This window comes from Sphaeramia orbicularis, chromosome 6, assembly GCF_902148855.1.
Source record: "Sphaeramia orbicularis chromosome 6, fSphaOr1.1, whole genome shotgun sequence".
Classification (NCBI taxonomy): Eukaryota; Metazoa; Chordata; class Actinopteri; order Kurtiformes; family Apogonidae; genus Sphaeramia; species Sphaeramia orbicularis.
In genome coordinates this window covers 11,595,368-11,616,645 of record NC_043962.1, presented here as the reverse complement: position 1 = coordinate 11,616,645, position 21,278 = coordinate 11,595,368, and the positions used below count along the sequence as shown (strand labels likewise).

The following is a 21,278-nucleotide window of genomic DNA, read 5'->3' as shown; positions in this document are numbered from 1 at the left end:
GGACAACATATGAAAGTGGCCTGGGTCGGATTTGAAAAAAAAAAATTTAAAAAATGGATTTGTGTTGTTCAAACGGTCTTTAACAGATCAGATACAGGTCAAGTGGGCAAAAAAAAATCCGATTTGTGCTGTTTAAAGTGTCTCCAACAGATCGGATACAGGTCACATGTGGGCAAAAAAAAAAAAAAAAAATCCGATTTGTGCTGTTTAAAGTGTCTCCACCAGATCGGATACAGGTCACATATGGGCAAAAAAAAAAATCGGATTTGTGCCGTTCAAAGTGTCTTTAACAGATCGGATACACGTCACATGTGGGAAAAAAAAAAAAAAAAATCGGATTTGTGCTGTTCAGACTGTCTTTAACAGATCGGATACAGGTCACATGTGTGCAAAAAAAAAAAAATCGGATTTGTGCCGTTCAAAGTGTCTTTAACAGATCGGATACACGTCACATGTGGGCAAAAAAAAAAAAAAAAAATCGGATTTGTGCTGTTCAGACTGTCTTTAACAGATCGGATACAGGTCACATGTGTGCAAAAAAAAAAATTGGATTTGTGCCGTTCAAACTGTCTTTAATTGATCAGATACAGGTCACATGTGTGCAAAAAAAAAAAATCGGATTTGTGCCGTTCAAAGTGTCTTTAACAGATCGGATACACGTCACATGTGGGCAAAAAAAAAAAAAAAAATCGGATTTGTGCTGTTCAGACTGTCTTTAACAGATCGGATACAGGTCACATGTGTGCAAAAAAAAAAATTGGATTTGTGCCGTTCAAACTGTCTTTAATTGATCAGATACAGGTCACATTTGCGCAAAAAAAAAAAATCGGATTTGTGCCGTTCAAAGTGTCTTTAACAGATCGGATACACGTCACATGTGGGCAAAAAAAAAAAAAAAAATCGGATTTGTGCCGTTCAAAGTGTCTTTAACAGATCGGATACACGTCACATGTGGGCAAAAAAAAAAAAAAATCGGATTTGTGCTGTTCAAACTGTCTTTAATTGATCAGATACAGGTCACATTTGCGCAAAAAAAAAAATTGGATTTGTGCCTTTCAAACTGTGTTTAACAGATCGGATATAGGTCATTTGTGGCCAAAAAAAGAGTAGAATTTGTGCTGTTCAAACTGTCTTTAACAGATCGGATATAGGTCATTTGTGGTCAAAAAAAAAAAAATCGGATTTGTGCCATTCAAAGTGTCTTTAACAGATCGGATACAGGTCACATGTGGGTCACATTTGTCTGCAGTCTGAACGTAGCCTAAGAAAACCTTCTGATACATATAGTGCTGTTCATACTGTACTTACTCGTAGTATCAAGTGCTTCAGTTCATCGTCTGACAGAAAGGAGGGTTTGTAGTTGGCCTCCGTATATGGGTTTGCAGCACCTGCACAACAAACAGCTTTGTCATACTTTACAAAGAGCAGGTTTCACAAACTCAACACTAGAGGTCGATTTAAACCTCAACTCTGACAAACTCTGAGGCGTCAAACCCACATGTTTCAGTTCCAGGGAGCTGATCTGAGTTCAGTTAAACACATGACTAGTAAATGGAAAAAAGCCGCCATCGGTGAGTCTAAAAGGATGGTTCTCCATGGCAACAGGTAATAAAAAGGCAAAACCTCCATGTTCATGCAGTGGAGATAAAAATACATGCAATGCCCATGTGGACATAATGCCCATTAGTCTAAAAATACCTGTGGACGAAGGGAAGGGGCATGAGTACGGTGGGGAAAAAAATACATATCGTCATTGTCGGGGGAAAACCTCTTATGTCCAAAACCGTTATTTTTCAGGAAACTCAAAAAACGATGTATATTCTAATTAAATGCAGGGAGTTAAGAGATGTAGTCACAAGCCATTTTCAACACTTGTCACTTCTTAAATACAGTGTTGTGTAGTAACGAGGTAATAGTACTTCACTACTGTACTCAAGTATGTTTTGGGGGGATTTGTACTTTACTAAGTATTTTTTATTCTGTTTAATTTCACTTTTACTTGACTACATTACCTGACTTCTACTCTGATACATTTTTAATGCACAGTATCATTGCAAGAAATAAATTAAAGAAAATTTGGTCAGGAAGATAATTTGTAATTGGGTCAAATCGCGTAATGAATAAGTGAAAACGACATCCACACTTAACCTGTCGATGATCTGCAGATGTAAGCAGCAGTGTAATAGTCCAACTTTTGACTGCCTTTGGTTGGTATTAACATGTACTCTTACTTTCATTACTTGAGTACATTTAATTGTAGATTACTTGATATACTTAAGTACAGTAAATACTAGAAACTTAAAGACTTTAACTTGAGTAGCATTTCACTCGGTGACTTGAACTTGTAGCAAAGTCATTTTTTTGGTAGGGTACCTCTACTTCTACTCAAGTGTGACTTTCCAGTACTTTATACAACACTGGTTAAATATTTTTAAAACTGTCAAGCCAAAGTGAAGACTGATCAATTGAATTGTTTTATGACAAAAGACCAAAAATGGACTTACGAGGTTTCCACCCGACAGCGACAATATATTAATAATGAATTTACCACTAGCTGCTTGTTTATAGTTTATTAAAAATTTGAGAAAAATAAAACCTTTCCCATTTCAAACATCCTTCATGACCATTCAAATGTAGACTTCTGCATTAATGTGGTACTATTGAACTTATAATGCCATAAAACGTTATGCAAATTACACTTAAACAAACAGAACACACACTATCTTTGTGTATATCACTGTGTTAAATCCTCTACTTCCCTAATGGTGACGTTTCAGCCCAAATGTGCTGCTACTGCACATTTAAATGGATCTTCTGATGGGACATTCTAAAATACTGACTGTACATGTTGACGTGTGTGCACATACAGCATCTACTGTATATGAGCTGATAACTGAAACAAAGAATAAGTCGTAAAAATTTCAAAGTTTCTGTGGTCAGGGTTGGGTCGCATTTTTCAAGGTTAAATTCAAGGACTTTTAAGGGTCATTTTCTTTTTTTTTTCTTTTCGCTGGGGTCAAATACATATCTACAGGACTACATATTGTCAGGATTATTTTTTTCACTTTTGATCACAGTGATGTACATTGTACTATGATATAAACATCTAAAAAGAGGTTTCACATCAGCAAAAAGTTCAGAAGTTAAAAGGTGAACATAAAGTTTTACCCAAAAAAAGGGAAGACACTTGACTTTACCTGGAGTCGACCTGAGAGGACCTAGTAATTTTCTTTTTTTTTTTACCTAAAGTTTTGTTTTTCCAAATGTATCACCTCTCTGTAAGCAGCTTTGGCTTGAGTTAATATTAAAAATAAATAAATGAATCACATCAGAGTTATAATTGCAAGCACTAAACCGACAAAGTGGAAGTGCTGCTGGGTCTTCTTGGTGATTATCCACACATGCTCTTTGGAAACTTACTATTTGGAGTCAAAAAAATGTGCATAAACTTGCAAGATTTCAAAAAATATTCCAAGGCACACTGTAGGATTTGTGTAAAAATAAAATGCCTTTATTACTCCATGGCAAGCTTTTAAAATACAGCCAACGCGTTGCCAGATTATAATTGCAAGCACTTCAACTGAAATTCAAGCACTTGAAATTCAAGCACTTTCAAGGATTTCAAACACCTGTGCGAACCCTGTGTGATGCACCTGAATGAAGCATGAAAAAGATGGAATCGGTCTCACATTCAGACTCAAACACAACAGAACAAAAGTAACACAACCAGTAAAACGTGCTTTCTGTAGTGCACAGGTGGATTATGGGGTTGGAACATACAGTCGCGGAAAAAACTATTAGACCACCCCTTGTTTTCTTCAATTTCTTGTTCATGTTAATGCCTGGTACAACTAAAGGTACATTTGTTTGGACAAATATAATGAAAACAACAAAAATAGCTCATGGTAGTTTAATTTCAGAGCTGATATCTAATCATTTTTCATGGTTTTCTTGATAATAACCAAAATCACTTCAGTTCTTATATCATTATCTATGGTACTGTACTGACAAAAACAGTGCTTTTAGTCATTCCATGTTTTCTTTTGTCTGTTTTAGTCACATGATACACACAGGAGTTAGCACTGGATTGTATAACCATTGTGTTTGATGATTTTTGATGGTCTAATAATTGTACAGTATCGACTGTATGTGAGCTGATAAACTGAAACAAAGAATAAGTTCTAAAAATTTCAGAGTTTCTGTGGTCAGGGTTCCTACACATTTTTCAAGGTCAAATTCAAGGACTTAAGGGTCATTTTGGAATTCTTCCAGCACATCACCTTATCATAGGGATAAAATACATATCTACAGGAATACACATACTCAGGATTATTTAGTTTTCATTTTTTATCATGTTATGCAATAAACATCTTAAATTATTTTTCATAATAGCATAAAGTTACCAGGATAATGTAATAACCAAAATCCCTTCAGTTCTTACATCAGTATCTATGGCCTTGCACTGACAAAAACAGTGCTGTTAGACATTCCATGTTTTGTGTTCTGTCTGTTTTAGTCACATGATACACACAGGAGTAAGTACTGGATTGCATAACCATTGTTTCTGATGACTTTTGATGGTCTAATAATTTTTTCCGCGACTGTATATTAAAAACACGACGTTGGCATTTATTAATATTAGAATACTCAAATGTGAACCCAGTCCTATAAAGTATGCTATAACCCCCCACCCCCTCAGTGTCCCCGTTCTCAGTGACCCCTGCACATGCTAACCTCTGAGCGTCTTCATGTGCTGCACAGCCATGCGCAGGACCGTCAGCTTGTCCAGTTTGCGGGACATGGCGTTGCAGGTGGGCACCAGTGAGGCCAGCTCGTCGATGAAGCTGTTCATCTTATCCCTGCGCCGCTTCTCAATCTGGCTGTGAGCCTCCCTGTGGGGAAACGCCAGGCGTCAACACAGCAGAAGTAAACACCCAGTGCACGACAAGCTTTTTTTTTTTTTTTTTTTGGCTTGTTTTACCTGTTGAATAAAAGACAGAATCCTAAAACTGTGCGCAGCTCTTATGCAAGATCAGACAAGTTATCCTTCAGCCGGCTGCATTCTTATAAAAGATACTACACTGAAGATTAGCCATCGCCTCGGTTTTATCTAACATGGATAAAATATACTAAGAAAACACGTCTGGAAAAAGCCATTTTAGTGTCGAGTCTGTCCGCGGGTTTCCAGACAAGAGCGACCCAGTGCTGCCGTCAGCCATGTGGTTTGCTCTTACAGTCCCTTAGTTCCACATAGAGCTCAGATCTATACACCTCAATGTATAAAGTTTCTTATTATCAACGTACACAAAGCGCTCTCTGTCCACGATCAGACAGAGTGACATTTAATTCATGTACAAGGGATCAGGAGGCAAAGGGAATGAGCGAGAGAACAGAGAGAGATTCTACCTGGCATTTTTAATCCGGCCCTGTTGGTCACTGCAAAGACAAACACAGACAAAATATTAGCAGGAAATACACTTGAATTTACAGGATAAATATGATCATATTTGGGACACATGGATCAAGTTTGTATACACTGGAAAAAAATCAAAATCTTACCAAGCGTATTTTTCTCATTTCTAGTCAAAATATCTCATCGCATGTAAAATAAGACATAATGACCTAAAGAGGAACTTTACAGTGAGATATAAGAACTTATTTTTAGACAATAGATCTTGAAAATTTTATTTCAAGAAATCTTACCAGGATAATTTTCACTTCTTCCACTGGCAGATTTTTTTTTTGCTTGAATTAGCCAAAAAGAAAACTTGAATTAAGAAAAAAAATCTTGAATTAAGAAAAAAAAAATTCTTGAATTAGGCAAAAAAAAAATAAAAATCTTGAATTAGGCAAAAAAACAACCTTGAATTAGGCAAAAAAAAAAATAAATCCTGAATTAAGCAACAAAAATTTGAATTAAGCAACAAAAATCGTGAAATTACGCAAAAAAAAAGCTTGAATTAAGCAAATAATTTGAATTAGCAACAAAAATCTTGAATTAAGCAAAAAAAATCTTGAATTGTGCCAAAAAAGTTGAATTAAGAAAAAAAAAATCTTGAATTAAGCAAAAAATAATAATAATCAAGCCAAAAAAAAAAATCTTGAAATAAGCAAAAAAAAAAAAATCTTGAATTACACACACACAAAAAAAATTTTAATTAAGCAAAAAAAAAATCTACCAATGGAACGAGTGAAAATTATCTTGGTAAGATTTCTTGAAATAAGATTTTCTACATCTATTGTCTAAAGATCTCACTGAAAAGTTCCTCTTTAGATGATTATGCCTTATTTTAAGTGTGATGAGATATTTGGACTAAAAATCTGAAAAATACACTTGGTAAGATTTTGTTTTTTTGCAGTGTATCCTCTAGCTGCCCAGAATTTATATCACTTCTCTAAAAATGTCCTCTTCTTTATAATCTATTTGTATTTATTCTTTGTTTTATGTTTTTCTGGATCGTGTTTAAAGAACCCAGAGTTATTGTAACACTACAATCATTTTTAAGTGAGAAATACTACAATGTTTTTTTTTTACACTTTTGTATGTATAAAATAGGAAACACAAAAAGGTCTCAAATAGATAACATCTGTATGAATGGAAATGTTGGAGATATTCTGTCACCTTTTTCAATAAAAATAAAATGGAAAAAAAAAAAAAACACTTTAATTTCCCACTTCAACATTTAGAGAACATAAGGTGTTTCAATGAGGAAGTGAGAGCAGCATAAAAAGAGGGGGGGTGGAGGGGTGTGGGGGTGCAGCTAACCATGCAGGTTCTGTAACAGACCTCATTTACTGATTTAACAGAATCAGCGCTTATGCAACAGGGTAATGCTCTGGTTTATATTTGACTGTTCAATCTGATGACTGATGTAATACAAATATGACGTAGGCTTTGATTAAATCTCAGTTATGTAAAAGAAAAACAACGAGGAAGTTTCACCCACCCTCTGGCATTGGAGCACTATCTGTTTCGTGACACAGTGTAGTTTGCAGAGTTAGATACTGCTGCAAGCAACGACAAAATACACAAAATCTACAAAGTATAAATGAAACAGAAACAGGTCTCTTTAACTCATAAAGACCCAAACAGCCACCGATAACACTGGTCAACAACAAATTTATTGTTTAAGTTTTTTGAGCTGATTTAGGATAATTTTGGTGTGCTGAATCCAAAAATCACATTAATTTTGCTCAATCAGGTCGACTTTCTGAACTATGCTACATATTGGCTTTTTAACATTTTTGCTTACATTTATGGGCATTTTCACATCATATGATACAAAATTCTTTCATATTTCTTGCAATAAACGAGTTCTAAAGATTTTACTTTTGCCAATTTATGATTAATGGTTTTTTTTAATATTACAGGTGAATGAAATGGCTTCAACTAGAAGATCTTGCAAAAATAAGCCTGACGTATTCTGCTACATCTGCGCTGAATACACCATTGTACCTAACAGGAATCAAGTCACAAGTTTCATAAAGTGTGCTTACCAATCTTATTTTGGTATTAAACTTGGTGACCAAGATAAAGTTTACAAAAATGTTATCAATTTTGTGAGAAGATCAAATTTTTCAAAATCAGATTAGTAAAAAAGCCTGACCTGATTGAGAAAAACAGATGTCATTTTTGGATTTAGTGGTGCAAAATGGTCCTAATTCAGCTGAAAAAACCTAGACAACTTGCAAAAAATGTTTTTTTGTAACCCAGTGTAATCAAAACCATCTACTGATCTAAACTGTTTAATACCTGTTGATCCACTTATCCTATCAATACATGTAAATAATTGGTGTAAAATACAGTTTGTCATCTTTTCATGGTCATCAGATATGACCCATTTGGACGAACGTAGAAACATCGTCATCTTCTACAACATTGATTCACCACTAAAACCCATGGAGTTGGATCAACAGTGGATGGAAACACTCGTTTTCATGTTTACTTATTAATATCTTTGCTGAAAAAGTTACTTTTTCTTCAGTTTTCTCTGTTTTTTTTTGTTTTTACCTCCGCCAAGGAGGTTATGTTTTTGCCAGGGTTTGTTTGTCTGTCTGTTTGTCTGTCCGTTAGTGTGCAACATAACTCAAAAAGTTATGGACAGATTTGGATGAAATTTTCAGGGTTTGTTGGAAATGGGATAAGGAAGAAATTATTACATTTTGGTGGTGATCGGGGGTGGGTGGGGCCCACGGGGGGGGCCACTGATCAGCCTTGGCGGAGGTCTGCGCTCTCCGAGTGCTTCTAGTTTTTTTACTTTATTTTACAACAAACATGGTTAAATATACATAGCACAAACAAACAGCAGGGTCAGGGAGTCATAACTTGCATAGGAAAAACAATAAATGAATACAGATAAATATGCATTCTCACACAGTGTAAATGAGTTTTCTCTGTTTTGACATAATAACCTTTGAACTGACTCTTGAGTTTTTACGAAAATCTAATTTAAATACAAGACATTAAACGGGAAAATACAGGATTTACGCTGAAAAATGCAAAATATTGAGGATTATATTATAAATGGTGATAAATCGCTTAAGAAATGTGAACTAAAGAGAAAAAAATAATTTGGGAACAGACACAAAAGTAGCACTGGGTCTTTATGGGTTAAATATTGATAATTTTCCCAATAATTCATTTCTGAACATTGTGAGTCAATAGTTACATGTTGAAAAGTAACCGTGCTATTTATTACAGAAAGGACTGGGCTTTTTTTTCTCATAATTATTTGATTTAATTTTGTCATTATCACATGATGATGTTATGAAAAGCAGCCAGAATTAAATTGAAATCAAAGACTTTCCTGCTTCTGAGGCAAGGGATATAAAACATCTAAGTCCAGATGTCCTTCTGATGATAGAAAACATATGACAGCACACACAAGTATGTTTACCGAGGGGCTCTACAATGACCGTTACTGAGTCTGTTGTCTTTTATTGTCCTGTGGATTACAGGGGTTCTATGGAGATATTCCCAACTCTCTCCGTCTGGTACCAGAACACACTTTAGACGAGCAAAACCACCATCAAATCACCACTATGTATCCGCAGACTGTCACTCACCGAATCAATTATACAGCTCATCGTTAACACACATCTGTATCTAGTTTTCTTCTTCAAACTCAGTCTCGTAACCACTTATTTTGTCAGTTGGGTCAAAAAAAAACACTAACCCTGCCCTACTGTGTCTTGTAATTTTTGTGTCAGCTGATAGCTTACATCACAGGTGTCAAACATGCAGCCCGGGGACCAAAACCGGCCTGCCAAAGGGTCCAATGTGGCCCGTGGGATGAATTTGTGAAATGCAAAAATGACTCTGAAGATATTAACAATCCTTTTAGTTCAGGAGCCAAATTCAGCCCGATTTGATCTCAAGTGGTTCAGATCAGTAAAATACTATCATAATAACCTACAAATGATGACAACTCCAATTTTGTCACGTTGTTTTGGTGTTAAAAAAAAAAAAACATTACCCATTATAGTATGCTATAAGGCTAACTATATACAGATTTAACACCACATTAGGGTTATTTACTGAACATTACTTGATTAACCAAAGGTGTGGTGAAATGTCAATAAGAAGAACATCGATGTGAAATGCAACAGAAAAGTCAATGCAGCTCATTATCACATAACAGGGTTAGTTATTTACATGCACCTGTCGTTTGTACAGCACAAACTGAATTATTAATGGCACTGTTTGTAGCTGATAATAAATCTGTTAGTAAATCTATGGCCTGTGCACATCTACAATTGTTTTTTCCCCCTGTGTTTTTGGTGACGTTCTCGCTCATCCACCTCCTTGCGACCAACAACTCTTGATACTCGGTGAAAGCTCCTCGTAGTTTCTCGGTTTGATCGATTTGAGTGAGATTGTGAAAGTACTTTCCGTTTAGAAAAGCACGTTCTGATCTCCATCTACAGTTTATTTGCATACATCAGTCAAATACGTTTTACCTCAAATATCTAAAATTGCAGTTAACAGACGAACATGTGAAACTCTGTGATACTTTCATGCCACGGTGCAGATTTCTTAGCGTGATAGTGCAAGTAAAAAAAAAAAAAAAAAAAAAACTCATGCTTTGTTACCATGGCGATAATGACGTCTTACCTCCCCAGTTTATCTTTGTCTGGATCCATATCACTAATGAGAAAAGACACCACATATGAGTTCAACAGGAATGTCAAAGCGCGCTGATAGAAAGCACATACAGCACTACACAAGCTCTACCAAAGTCAAGGTTCACTAGGGTCAGTGGGTTCGTCTCATTCCACTCAAAGGTATTGTTAGTCAGTGGTATTAGAGAGCGAGAGAAATTCAACTTCACTACAGGTTTTTAACATCAAATCGTGTTTGAACTTACTCAAATGAGAAGCCTTCAATTCTGCAAAGAAACACAAATTTATTAATCAGTTTTTGCCATTGAGCTATTGAATATGTGTGATATTTTACAAAGTGTAAGGTGCAAAGAAGAACACTGGATGACAGTGTTTGTCATGAAACATATACGTGATTTTTTTTTAAAGGGACTGGAACAAATCTGCAGAGTCAAAATGATGCCAAAAGTGGCTGATAAATACTGTAAGGATTGGATCTATTCCAACAGTTTTATGCTTTGAGTCATTTTTCTTTTAGCTCGGTTATCATCCTCTGTAATTCTTTAATTGTTTTTTGTTTTGTTTTTTTTGTCCTTCATTCCTTTTCCGTTGCCATCTTTCCTTTTGCTGTTGTATTTTTCTCCACCCTGATTCTTCTTTTGAACATTTTTTTGGCTACGTACTGTTTTTGATTTCCTTTCATTATTTGCATTAACCTTAAATTTTTATTTTTATTTTTTTTTGTATTGTACAGCTTTTTATGTTTTAATCTATTCTTGTATTTTATTCTTTTATTTAGGTTTTATCTGTTCTTCTGTATTTTTATTTTTTACAGTTCTGTGTCTTTTAATCTATTCTTGTATTTTATTCAATTATACAGGTTTTATTTATTCTTCTGTATTTTTATTTATTTTTATTTTTTTTTTACAGTTGTTCTACGTCTTTTAACCTATTTTTGTATTTTACTGTTTTGTTTTTTATTTATTTTTCTGAACAGAACTTTGGTCCACTGTGGTTGTTTTAAAGTGCTTTACAAATAAAGTTGGATTGAAATATTTTCACAAAATTTGCCCAGAAAGTTTTTATGCTGATTTGAGACATTCATACTATGTTTTTTTTTTCCTAACATGTGTCACTTATAACATTTTTGCCTTAAACGAACACTTTTGTAAACACTGATAACCTGGTTTTACTTTGGAACCTCACATGTTGCATTCAATATGTACACACAAAAACAGATATTTGGAACCAGCGATGCAGACTGGCTGGGTCTTATCAGTGTCTACGTATCCTTCCCTCATTCACTGTGTCCTTGTCAGACCTTTTCTGCCATGACTTTTTTTGTTGTCAAATTCAACATGGATACTGACTTACAATCTTATCTCCGTCATCAGCAATTCGGTATCTTGTCATGACGCAATTATTACATTTGTACAAGAAAAGCTGGTATTTGAACAACATGCAACAACTGTCCCCATGTCCAGCTTCTTATCAAGCCTCCTGTCATGGATTATATGTCTTAGAGTCTGTTTGTGGACTTTTTAATGAAGTTAAAGAGTGGATGGAGATTCTTTTCATACTAAAATGCTTTTTAAAACATAACCTACAGTTATGTTTTCGCATCAAAACATGCTTTATTTGCTTTTGCTTTTTGTGACGTTTGAGAAGTTCGCCTCAAATTAGCTTGTTAATGTCATGGAAACACAACTACTGGTTTCACCTACACCTCCCTTTGCCTTTGAGTGTGTTCTTTGTCCTGTCTTTTGTCTTTCTGTGTGTGTGTGTGTGTGTGTGTGTGTGTGTGTGTGTGTGTGTGTGTGTGTGCGTTCTGGGCTTCATACTGGTAGTCGGTGGTGCTACCCTTCCTCTTGCGGGTGTAGTCCATGCCAGGCGTGCTCATGGGGCCTGGGGACATGAAGTCAGTCATGGTAGACGAGATGTCCATCCTTTGGTCTGCCATCAGGTCATCTGTACGATAAACACACAAAAGTCGCCTTTTAGAAAGACTATACTTAGGCCTCGTAATAACAACTGCATTTTTACTGCTAGCAAGTCAATCTACACCTGGGGTCTCAAACTCGTTTTCTTTCAGGGGCCACATTCAGCCCGGTTTGATCTCCAGTGGGCCGGACCAGTAAAATAATAACATAATAACCTATAAATAATGACAACTCCAAATTTTCGTCTTTATTTTAGTGCAAAAAAAAACCAAAAACAATTAATTTATGAAAATACTTCCTTAAAATGTGAATAACCTGAAAAAATTGAAATTTCTTAAGAAAAATAAGTGCAATTTTAACAATATTCTGCCTCAACTTATCATTTCTACATGTGCATTATGGATCCGATTTACAAAGACACTAAACATTTAGTAACAGGCAGAAAATGGTTAAAATTGTGCATAATTTTCTTTAGACATTTCAGGTTGTTCATAATTGTTCAGGTTATTCACATTTTATTGTAACAGGATAGCTCGTAAATGTAAATATTTTCATAATTTTATGTTATTTTTTGCACTAAAACAACGACAAAAATTTGAAGTTTGTATTATTTATAGGCATAATGGAATATTATTTTTTTCACATCAAACTGAGAAGAAAATATGGAGTCATTCTTTTTTGTCTGTTATTCTGCTGTTATTATTTTACTGTAGATCATATCGGTCTGTATGTGGAACCTGAACTAAAATGAATTCCACAGCCTTGACTGTGGAATTTTTGCACATTGCAAATTCATCCCACAGGCCGAATTGGAACCTTTGGCGGGCTGCATTTGGCCCCCAGGCCTCATGTTTGAGACCCCTGATCTACACGGACCCTTTCCAAGGACTACAATATCTTTCTACTTTCCCATTCTCTGAACTTTTTGACATATTTTTAGTTAATTCAAGGCAGTTATGTTATATGTATTTATTTTTCTGTAACAAATGAACAAAGAAATAACATTACCCCAATCCTGGCAGAAAAATACAAATCCACACATACAGAAAGTACATACCTAAAAGTAATTACCATAACATTGAAGATTTTCTAGATAAACAGAAATAGTAAATTAAATAAATAAATCAAATGAAATGACAATACAATTCTAAAATTATAAAAACAGACCGTAGTAGTGAACAATTGTAGCACAGAATAGGAAATAAAGTCATACAGAGCTGTGGTTTTTCAAGAAAGCCATATATGAACCCCATAAACAGGCACATTTGTTATCCTTTTTAACAACGTATGTTAGCCTTTCCAAGGGAAGACTAGCAGCCAGTTCTTTTATCCACAAACTAACAGAGGGTATGTCCACACTTTACCATACAAGTCCAATTATTTGCCTGGCTTGTAAAAGTCCGAAGTCAATGAGTATTGACCGCTGCAAGGTTACAGCAAAATCTTCAGGATACAGTACATGCCCAGCACACAAAGTTTAGCACATGATGGGAGGTTATGTTATTTTTAAGAATATCATCACTGTCGGGCAGAAAACTGTCCAAAATGGTTATTTTTCAGGAAGCTGGAAGAATTATGCATGTTCTTTTTATAATTCAAGGTTTTATTGGAGTTTTCACTTGGTACATGTGACAATCATATAATGTTGCTTAGTGTTAACAAACAGGGCTTTTATATTCATTCATTCATTTTCTGAACCCACTTTATCCTCACTAGGGTCACGGGGGTCGCTTGGAGCCTATCCCAGCTACTTACAGGCAAAGGGCTTTTATACATAAAAAAAAAAAAAAATTTATATATATTCGAAATAAATGAATGGAGTTAAGAGCTGTCATCACAAGCTGTTTTCAACACTTTTCATTGGTTGAATATTTCTAAAACTCTCAGGCTAACATGAAGACTGACCAATAGAATCTTTTTAAAAAGACCAAAAATGGACTTACGAGGTTTCCGCCCGACAGCAACGATATCTAGCTTCCCTCTAGTGGGACTGGTTTTGCAGTGTAGATTTAACATGTGTAAGTCCAGATTTTAAATTAAACAGTGTTAACTTGCACAATTTAAAACTCATCTTCAACAAAATCTGTGTTTATTCACGCAATCCAAAAAGTAATTGCTTCCCCAAATAAATTACTGAACACATTTATGTGTTGTCAGGACACAGAAAAGAGGGGCAGAAGCTGGCTGCTCTGAATTCACACATCCCCTTGTTTGCTGGCCTCAGTCGAGAAGCTCTAATTTCTCTCGCTTTGAAAAAACCTTGATGACAGAAATAATGGTGTGACCGATCCATGTAAGGTCAAAAACACAGTCTGTCTCTGGACTGTTTTCAAGGAACTGGAGGATTTTTCCTCAATCCGTACTAAAAAGGCAACCAGTTTGAAAGTGAAACCATAACGTTAAGGCTGAATCACACTTTAAACTGGAGTTCTATTTGTGCAACAGCATTTTCTACCTCTAAAGTGAAGTCAAATTAAACCATGACTTCAAACTAAAAAAAAAACCATGTACTGTTGTAGTTTAGCCTTAAAGCTTTAGGTGAAAGTCAGCATCTGTGTGTGTGCTCCATGAATGCATCACAGTAGGGTAGATAACTACATGTAACTAAAACAGTAATACACAAATCACAAAGAGCGCTGATTTATGAACTACAGCCATCAGCCTTAATATTGTGACCACTGACAAGAGAAGTGTTAATAATATAGATTATTTCATTCCAATGGTTCCTTTCACTGGCTTGGATATATGAGGCAACAAGTGAACATTTAGCCCTGATGAGCTGATGTGCTGGAAGAAGAAAAGTGACCAACGTAAGGAACTGAGTGACTTTAACCAGGTCCATATTGGAACGGTGACGACTGGGTCTGAGCATCTCCACAACTGCAGGTCTTGTTGGGTGTTCCTGGTCTGCAGGGGTTAGTAGGGATGGGAATCAAGAACCGGTTCGTTTTGAGAACCAGTTCCCAGTAGTTCGATTCCTTGGAATCGTTTGCCTGCCTGCTTAACAATTTTGCTTATCGAGTCCGCCTTCGTTGTGCATGTCCGATGACGTCACACATATGCTGCATTGTTTTGGTCAGAACGTAGCCAACATGGCGTTGAGGCAGAAACGGTCTAAAAAGACGACACCAGGTCCACTGAAACACTGTCAAAGCTTCCATGCCTTCGAAAGGGTGGAATCCCTCCAATATCCTCGAACATTTGTCCACAGCATGTGAATCATTTACAGGAATGTCACGTATTTGATACTCTACTTAGCGGTGCTTGTGAATGTAGCGGCAGAGTGAACGCTGGGCTGGTTCCAGCTCCGGTGTGGGCAACAAACGTCACAACTCCTCAAATACAGAGTTTCCGAAGGTAAGAAGGGAAAGGAAATGAGGTGCACAACAACGGGAGACAAGCCGAGCCGAGTTGAACCGCTTCCATGTAGTAGAAATGCAGCAATAGAGGAACTGGTAAAGCGTCTTTAGTTTCACTTTCACTGTACCCCCCCCCGAACCGGCCAGGCGTCATCTGTTCTTATTATTTGTACATACTGTATATGTTATATTTTCTGTGCAGATGGAAATATAAAAGACAGTTAATCCAAACACACCCGTTTGTACTCTTTTATTCCCTCACCCAATGAGAATCAATAAGAGAATCGATAAGGAATCGGATCGATAAGCAGTATCGATAATGGAATCAGAATCGTTAAATTCTTAATGATTCCCGTCCCTAGTGGTTAGTACTGACCACAAATGGACTACGGAAAGATGTCCCAGTCTCAGGACCATTGATCATCTGTTGGAGGAGCTGGATAAACAAGTCCAATCCCTCCCATTTCTCTACTTCCAGGACTTCAGGGATCTGCTGTGACGTCTTAGTCCAGATACCACACACACCTTCAGAGGTCTGGTGGAGTCTGGGCCTGTGGAAAAGGAGGAACCTACACAATATTAGACAGGTGGTGATAATGTTCTAACCCATAAATGTTGGATTGGTTGAGATCTGGTTGTTCTTCAGATACTTTTGGTAGGTTTTAACCACTTTACTTTGGGAATGAACCACAAGATATTTGTTGTGGTTCGATGCTAAAATTAGGAAAATAGTATTGTTTGATTCTTGTATTACGTTAGTGATAAAGGTGTAAAAGCACTGAGGGGTAGGATTAAATAAGTTCATACTTTTTCCTACTCCTTTTTGACCGTGCAATATTCAGACTTGTATGTGGTTGAAGATAGATTCTGTCCATTTAAATGTTATTTTGTTTTTGTCTTGATTTGCTTCGTTTGGTTTTGTTTCTTTGCATGTTCAAAATAAATAAATCAAATCAAGAGCTGGAGATGCTCTGACCCAGCGATTCCATCATAATTTCTCCCTTGTCAAAGTTGCTCAGATCCATACTCTTGTCCATTTTGCTGTTTCTAACACATCAAGTTCAAGGGCAAAATGTTCACTTGCTGCCTACTATATCCCACCAAATGGAATGAGATAATCACCATTAATACCACTGTACCTGTCAGTGTCCAGAATGTTGTGGCTGATCAGTGTTGATACTAGGTCTGAGATCAGAGGGATGAAAAACATTCATAACAGGGAGTGTCCTGGCTTAAACCCACTCACCACAGATGTTCATCACAGCCTCTGTGTTAAAATCATCTCCTTCCATCCACTCTTGAGCCCTCAACTGTGAACAAAACACACACAGACGCACAATATGACGGTTAGCTTTTGGAAAGCAGCAGTCAGGATGCAGTGACAAGACTTCAAAACCAGTCAAAACACTCATAGGAAAACCCCGCAAACAGTTGCCTGGACGCAAAGAGTAAATGTAATGCCATCTAGGTCAAATGTGGAGGCAGCAAAAACAGGAAGAAACGCACTATTGTCACGGTAACCGTATGTATAGAGATATTTTATGTCACACCTATTATGTCCCAGATACAAAACAGGTCATAGCAGAGTAGTTGGAAGAAAAAAAAACAACAATCCAAGCGGTAATGATGCGTTTCTGTTCTTTCTGGAACCGAGAAAAGAATTTAAATAAACTTGTGGCTTTTTTTTTTTTTCATGTGAAATGGAAAATACTTCACGGAACTTAACCACAACAAATGCTGCCAACCACCAAAAAAACCTTTAAGCTTAATTCCAGAGTTTGCAGGGTTTGATAAACAAAATATACAAGAATATGCCTGATGTTATGCTTCAATATTAGTGTTTGACTTTTTGATTTTAAGAAATAACTTTTTTTTTTCATAAACTTTAGATCATATTGACAAAACCAAACAAATATTAAAAAAGTAAATTCTGCTTATAATTTAATCCGTAATAAATATAAAATATGAAAATAGTAAGAGATTTCATAGCTCAGTGGTCCAGTTTCTCATTTCTTCTTCCACATGAGAGATGTGCTCAACTCTATAGGTCACTATTTTGTCTTTGATATATTTTAGAGATAAAAACAATATTTTAGTATTTTGGGAAATCTGCTTATATAGTTATTGTCTCAAACAAAGGAGAAAAGATCAGTTCTTCATGTTTTTATAGTAAGACTGAAGCTACATCCCCCGTCTGTTTAGCTCAGAGCCTGGTGTGGAAATGAAGGAATGGGGGAACTTGGCTTTTTATAGAGTAAAATAACAGTAGATGAACATATTAGCAGCTATTGTTAAATTGCTTGACTTTCCATGATGTACAATAAAATGACGTATTTCTCTGAATGTGAAGACACACTTGAACACAGTCTTTGTTATTTTTCAGACACTATTATGTGCAAATGTTACAGATTATACCTTCTAATCTGTACAAATAAAGAACCTTTTCCAGTTTACAGAGGTGTTATGTGGTGGGCTACATCCTGACAGGGACCAGTTGCCAGGCAACAAGGAGAGGCTGCAAGTCCTGGTCAGGAAGTTTTAAGAAAAAAAAAAAAAAATGCTAATCCATAAAAACATGTCCAGACCACCAGCCTTTCAATATCAGATGCAAAAAGTGACATTAAACCTGGGTGAATTATTCAGCTGCTTTCAGCTCGGTCCTGTTCATTTCTCCCATTAGCTGCTCTGTTGAAATTCACATCTGTGAAATATGAGTGGGAGCGGGCTGCGCTCGGAGAACAGAGCTTCTTTAGTTACCTGGATTGGAAACTGGAACAGGCCTTCTGGACAGGGCCTGGGATCGCGTGGATCAGTCTGGTCTGCTCCGTTCTGATCTGGTCTCAGTCTTGTTGGATTCGACCTGACCTAGTTTCATCCGGTTTGATGTGGTCAGTCCGCTCCGATACGATCTGATCCTTAAGCAACTGGTACAAGCCGTCTACCTCTGAAAAGAGATAACAGACAAAAACTATGAGCGTATACATCGCATCATATGATATAAACACAATCACGGATTCTATAACTGAATGTGGAATGATTGAGTAATTTTCGGAAAAGCATGATCCTACTTGAGCTACGAGCGCATCCACATTATCTTTCCAGATGATCAGAGATGTTATAGAACAAGACATTTCACACCTAAAAACAACCCTGTTATTACCTCTGGAGAGACAACTAAATATCAGTGATACAGATGGACCTAAAACACTTCTGATGTTCTTGTAATGCTGCCTGTTTATCTAGTTCACAGGTGTCAAACATGTGGCCCGGGGGCAAAATCTGGCCCACCAAAGGGTTCAATCTGGCCTGTGGGATGAATTTGTGAAATGCATAAATTACACTTAAGATATTAATAATCAAGGATGTTAAAATAATTTTAGGTCATTTCAGTCTGAAGTGGATAAGACCAGTAAAATACTATCATAATAACCTATAAAAAATGAAAACTGTAATTTTTTCTCTGTTTTAGAGTAAAAAAAGTAAAATTACACAAAAATGTTTACATTTACAGACTAGTCTTTTACAAAAAATATGAATATCTGAAGCGTCTTAAGAGAAGTATGTGGAATTTTAATAATACTCTACCTGTTATTTAATATTTTGTGTAGTTGTAGATAAATCTTGATCTGTACGTTGTAATGTACATGTATGAATGATAAACTAAGGCATAATACTGTTACTACTGTACTTATTTTACTAAAGGATTTTCAGGTTGTTCATATTTGTTCATGTTATGTTCAAGTACAATTAGTAGATGTAAACATTTTCATTGTAACGGAATTTACTTTTTTTCACTCAAAAGTTCTTATTCTATTATTTATGTTATTTTACTGGTCCGGCCCACTTTAGATCAGATTAGGCTGAATGTGGCCCCTGAACTAAAACGAGTTTGACACCCCTGATCTAGTTGCTGCTCTTTCGTAAATACTTACTTTATTTACTAGTTGTACTAGTTACTTTGTCTGCCTCTTAAGAAAAAGTGGTGATATTGATCTTATTTAACATGTTAGTCATGACAGATGGGCCCCAGACCTAGACCTAGACCCAGTCCCCCTGACTAAACCCTCAGACTAATGCTACCTAGTAAGTGATTGAGAGATTATCCAGCCCTGGTCCAAAGACTAGCACTAGCACTTCGTTATATTTCCTGTATTGCAGTGTGTTCTGTTCATTTTTTGCTCTATGTGACACAGCTCACAGATGATAAGTTCAGAAAGCAGAAGTGAAAATTCAGAGTGAGAACTGGCTCGAATAGCACAGTGACTTTGCACAGTTATGTACAATATTTTCTTATTGATGCCATGTCTACGCGGATGTTCTTCTTATTGGTATTTCCTCTCCACATGACCGTTGTTGTGCAAAATACATCTGTGCACACTATTGCAAAAACGACTACAAAGACTCAGACAAAGCATCGTTTCTGACTTCACATAATATGGGATGCAGCCGATGTAGGCACTGTAGTCGGTCATGACGTTTAGCAGAAAGTAAGTTAAGTTATAAACCTACATTATCTTACATGTCAGTTTGGGTTGACGAAATGTAGTCCTTGCACTATATAGTTTTCATAACAGTAGGGGTGTAAGAAAATATCGGTTCTGCAATGTATCGTGATATTTCATTTCACAATACTGTATCGCAATTAAAAAGTGCTGTATCGATATTTTTAAGTATTTACTCAAACGCAGATATTGTGGAGGTTCATTTTTGTTTTTCTTTTATTTATTATTATTTAACACTCTTTTATTAAATAATGTTAGTTCCTTTGTTGGGACTGCATAAAAATACTGTTCTGATGTTAGTTATGAACTAATAGAATATGAACATTTGAACAGGATCTTAAACTGTAATGTCTGTAAAACAAAATTTAAGTTTTAAAACAAGAAAATTTTGTGATACAGCATTAGATCCGAATAAAAATGTGTTTAGTATTTGTGCATATTTCTGGTGTAATTCAATTCTTCAAGGATATAATCATTTAAAAAAAGAAACAAACAAAAAATTGCCTTTTTAACAGTATTGTGATATATCGTATCATGATCCTAGTATTGCGATTTGTATCATGTCCTCAGATTCTTGCCAATACACACCCCTAAACAACACTGATAGATGTTTCAGTCTAAAATGCGTCAACTGACTTAGATATTTCAGACATACACCGATCAACCATAACATTCTGACCACCGACAGGAAACGTGGTATTAACTTTAATTATCTGATTCCCTTGGGTCCTGTCAGTGGGTGGACTTGTTAGGCAGCAAGAGAACATTTAGTCCTCCAAGTTGATGTGTTAGAAACAGTAAAATGGGCAAGAGTAGGGATCTGAGCAACTGTGACAAGGGGGAAAATGTGATGGTCAAATGACTGGGTCAGAGAATCTCCAGATCTTGTTGTTTATTCCCAGTGTAAAGTGGTTCGTAGCGACCAAAAGTATCTAAAGAATAGCCGGATCTCAACCAATCCACCATCATGGAAGCAGAACATTATCACCACCTGTCTAATATTGTGTAGGTTCCTCTTTTTCCACAAAAACAGCTCTGACCCGAGGCCTAGACTCCATCAGACCTCTGAAGGTGGGCTGTGGTATCTGGACCAAGACGTTAGCGGTAGACCCTGAAGTCGTGGAAGTAGAGAGGCGGACCCCTATGGATCAGGTTTATTTAACACCTCCCACAGACGATCAGTTGTCCTGAGATTGGGATGTCTTTCCTAAGTCCATGTTTAGTCGGTACTAACCAGAGCAGACCAGGAACACCCAACAAGACCTGCAGTTGTGGAGATACTCTGACCCAGTCATCACCGTTACAATATGGACCTGCTCAAAATCACTCAGTTCTATAGAAGCAAATCCGTCTCATCATATTTAAAATTATGAAAG

At 36.3% G+C, this 21,278-nt stretch overlaps 1 protein-coding gene across 3 annotated transcripts in view; it reads right to left on the bottom strand.

The window, feature by feature from the left end:
• bmal1a (basic helix-loop-helix ARNT like 1a) overlaps window positions 1-21,278 on the bottom strand; it is a 64,267-nt gene that overhangs the window by 25,644 nt on the left and 17,345 nt on the right. For 2 of the 3 annotated variants that reach the window (XM_030135928.1, XM_030135927.1), the window contains exons 2-9: window positions 18,158-18,344; window positions 16,647-16,710; window positions 11,943-12,069; window positions 10,368-10,388; window positions 10,115-10,147; window positions 5,407-5,436; window positions 4,735-4,892; window positions 1,309-1,388 (exon numbers count right to left, since the gene is read on the bottom strand). In XM_030135928.1, coding sequence (XP_029991788.1) covers window positions 1,309-1,388; window positions 4,735-4,892; window positions 5,407-5,436; window positions 10,115-10,147; window positions 10,368-10,388; window positions 11,943-12,069; window positions 16,647-16,692 — 495 coding nt within the window. In that variant the 5' untranslated portion in view covers window positions 16,693-16,710; window positions 18,158-18,344. The remainder of the gene's footprint in view (window positions 1-1,308; window positions 1,389-4,734; window positions 4,893-5,406; window positions 5,437-10,114; window positions 10,148-10,367; window positions 10,389-11,942; window positions 12,070-16,646; window positions 16,711-18,157; window positions 18,345-21,278) is intronic. The other variant, XM_030135929.1, reaches the window with a different exon arrangement.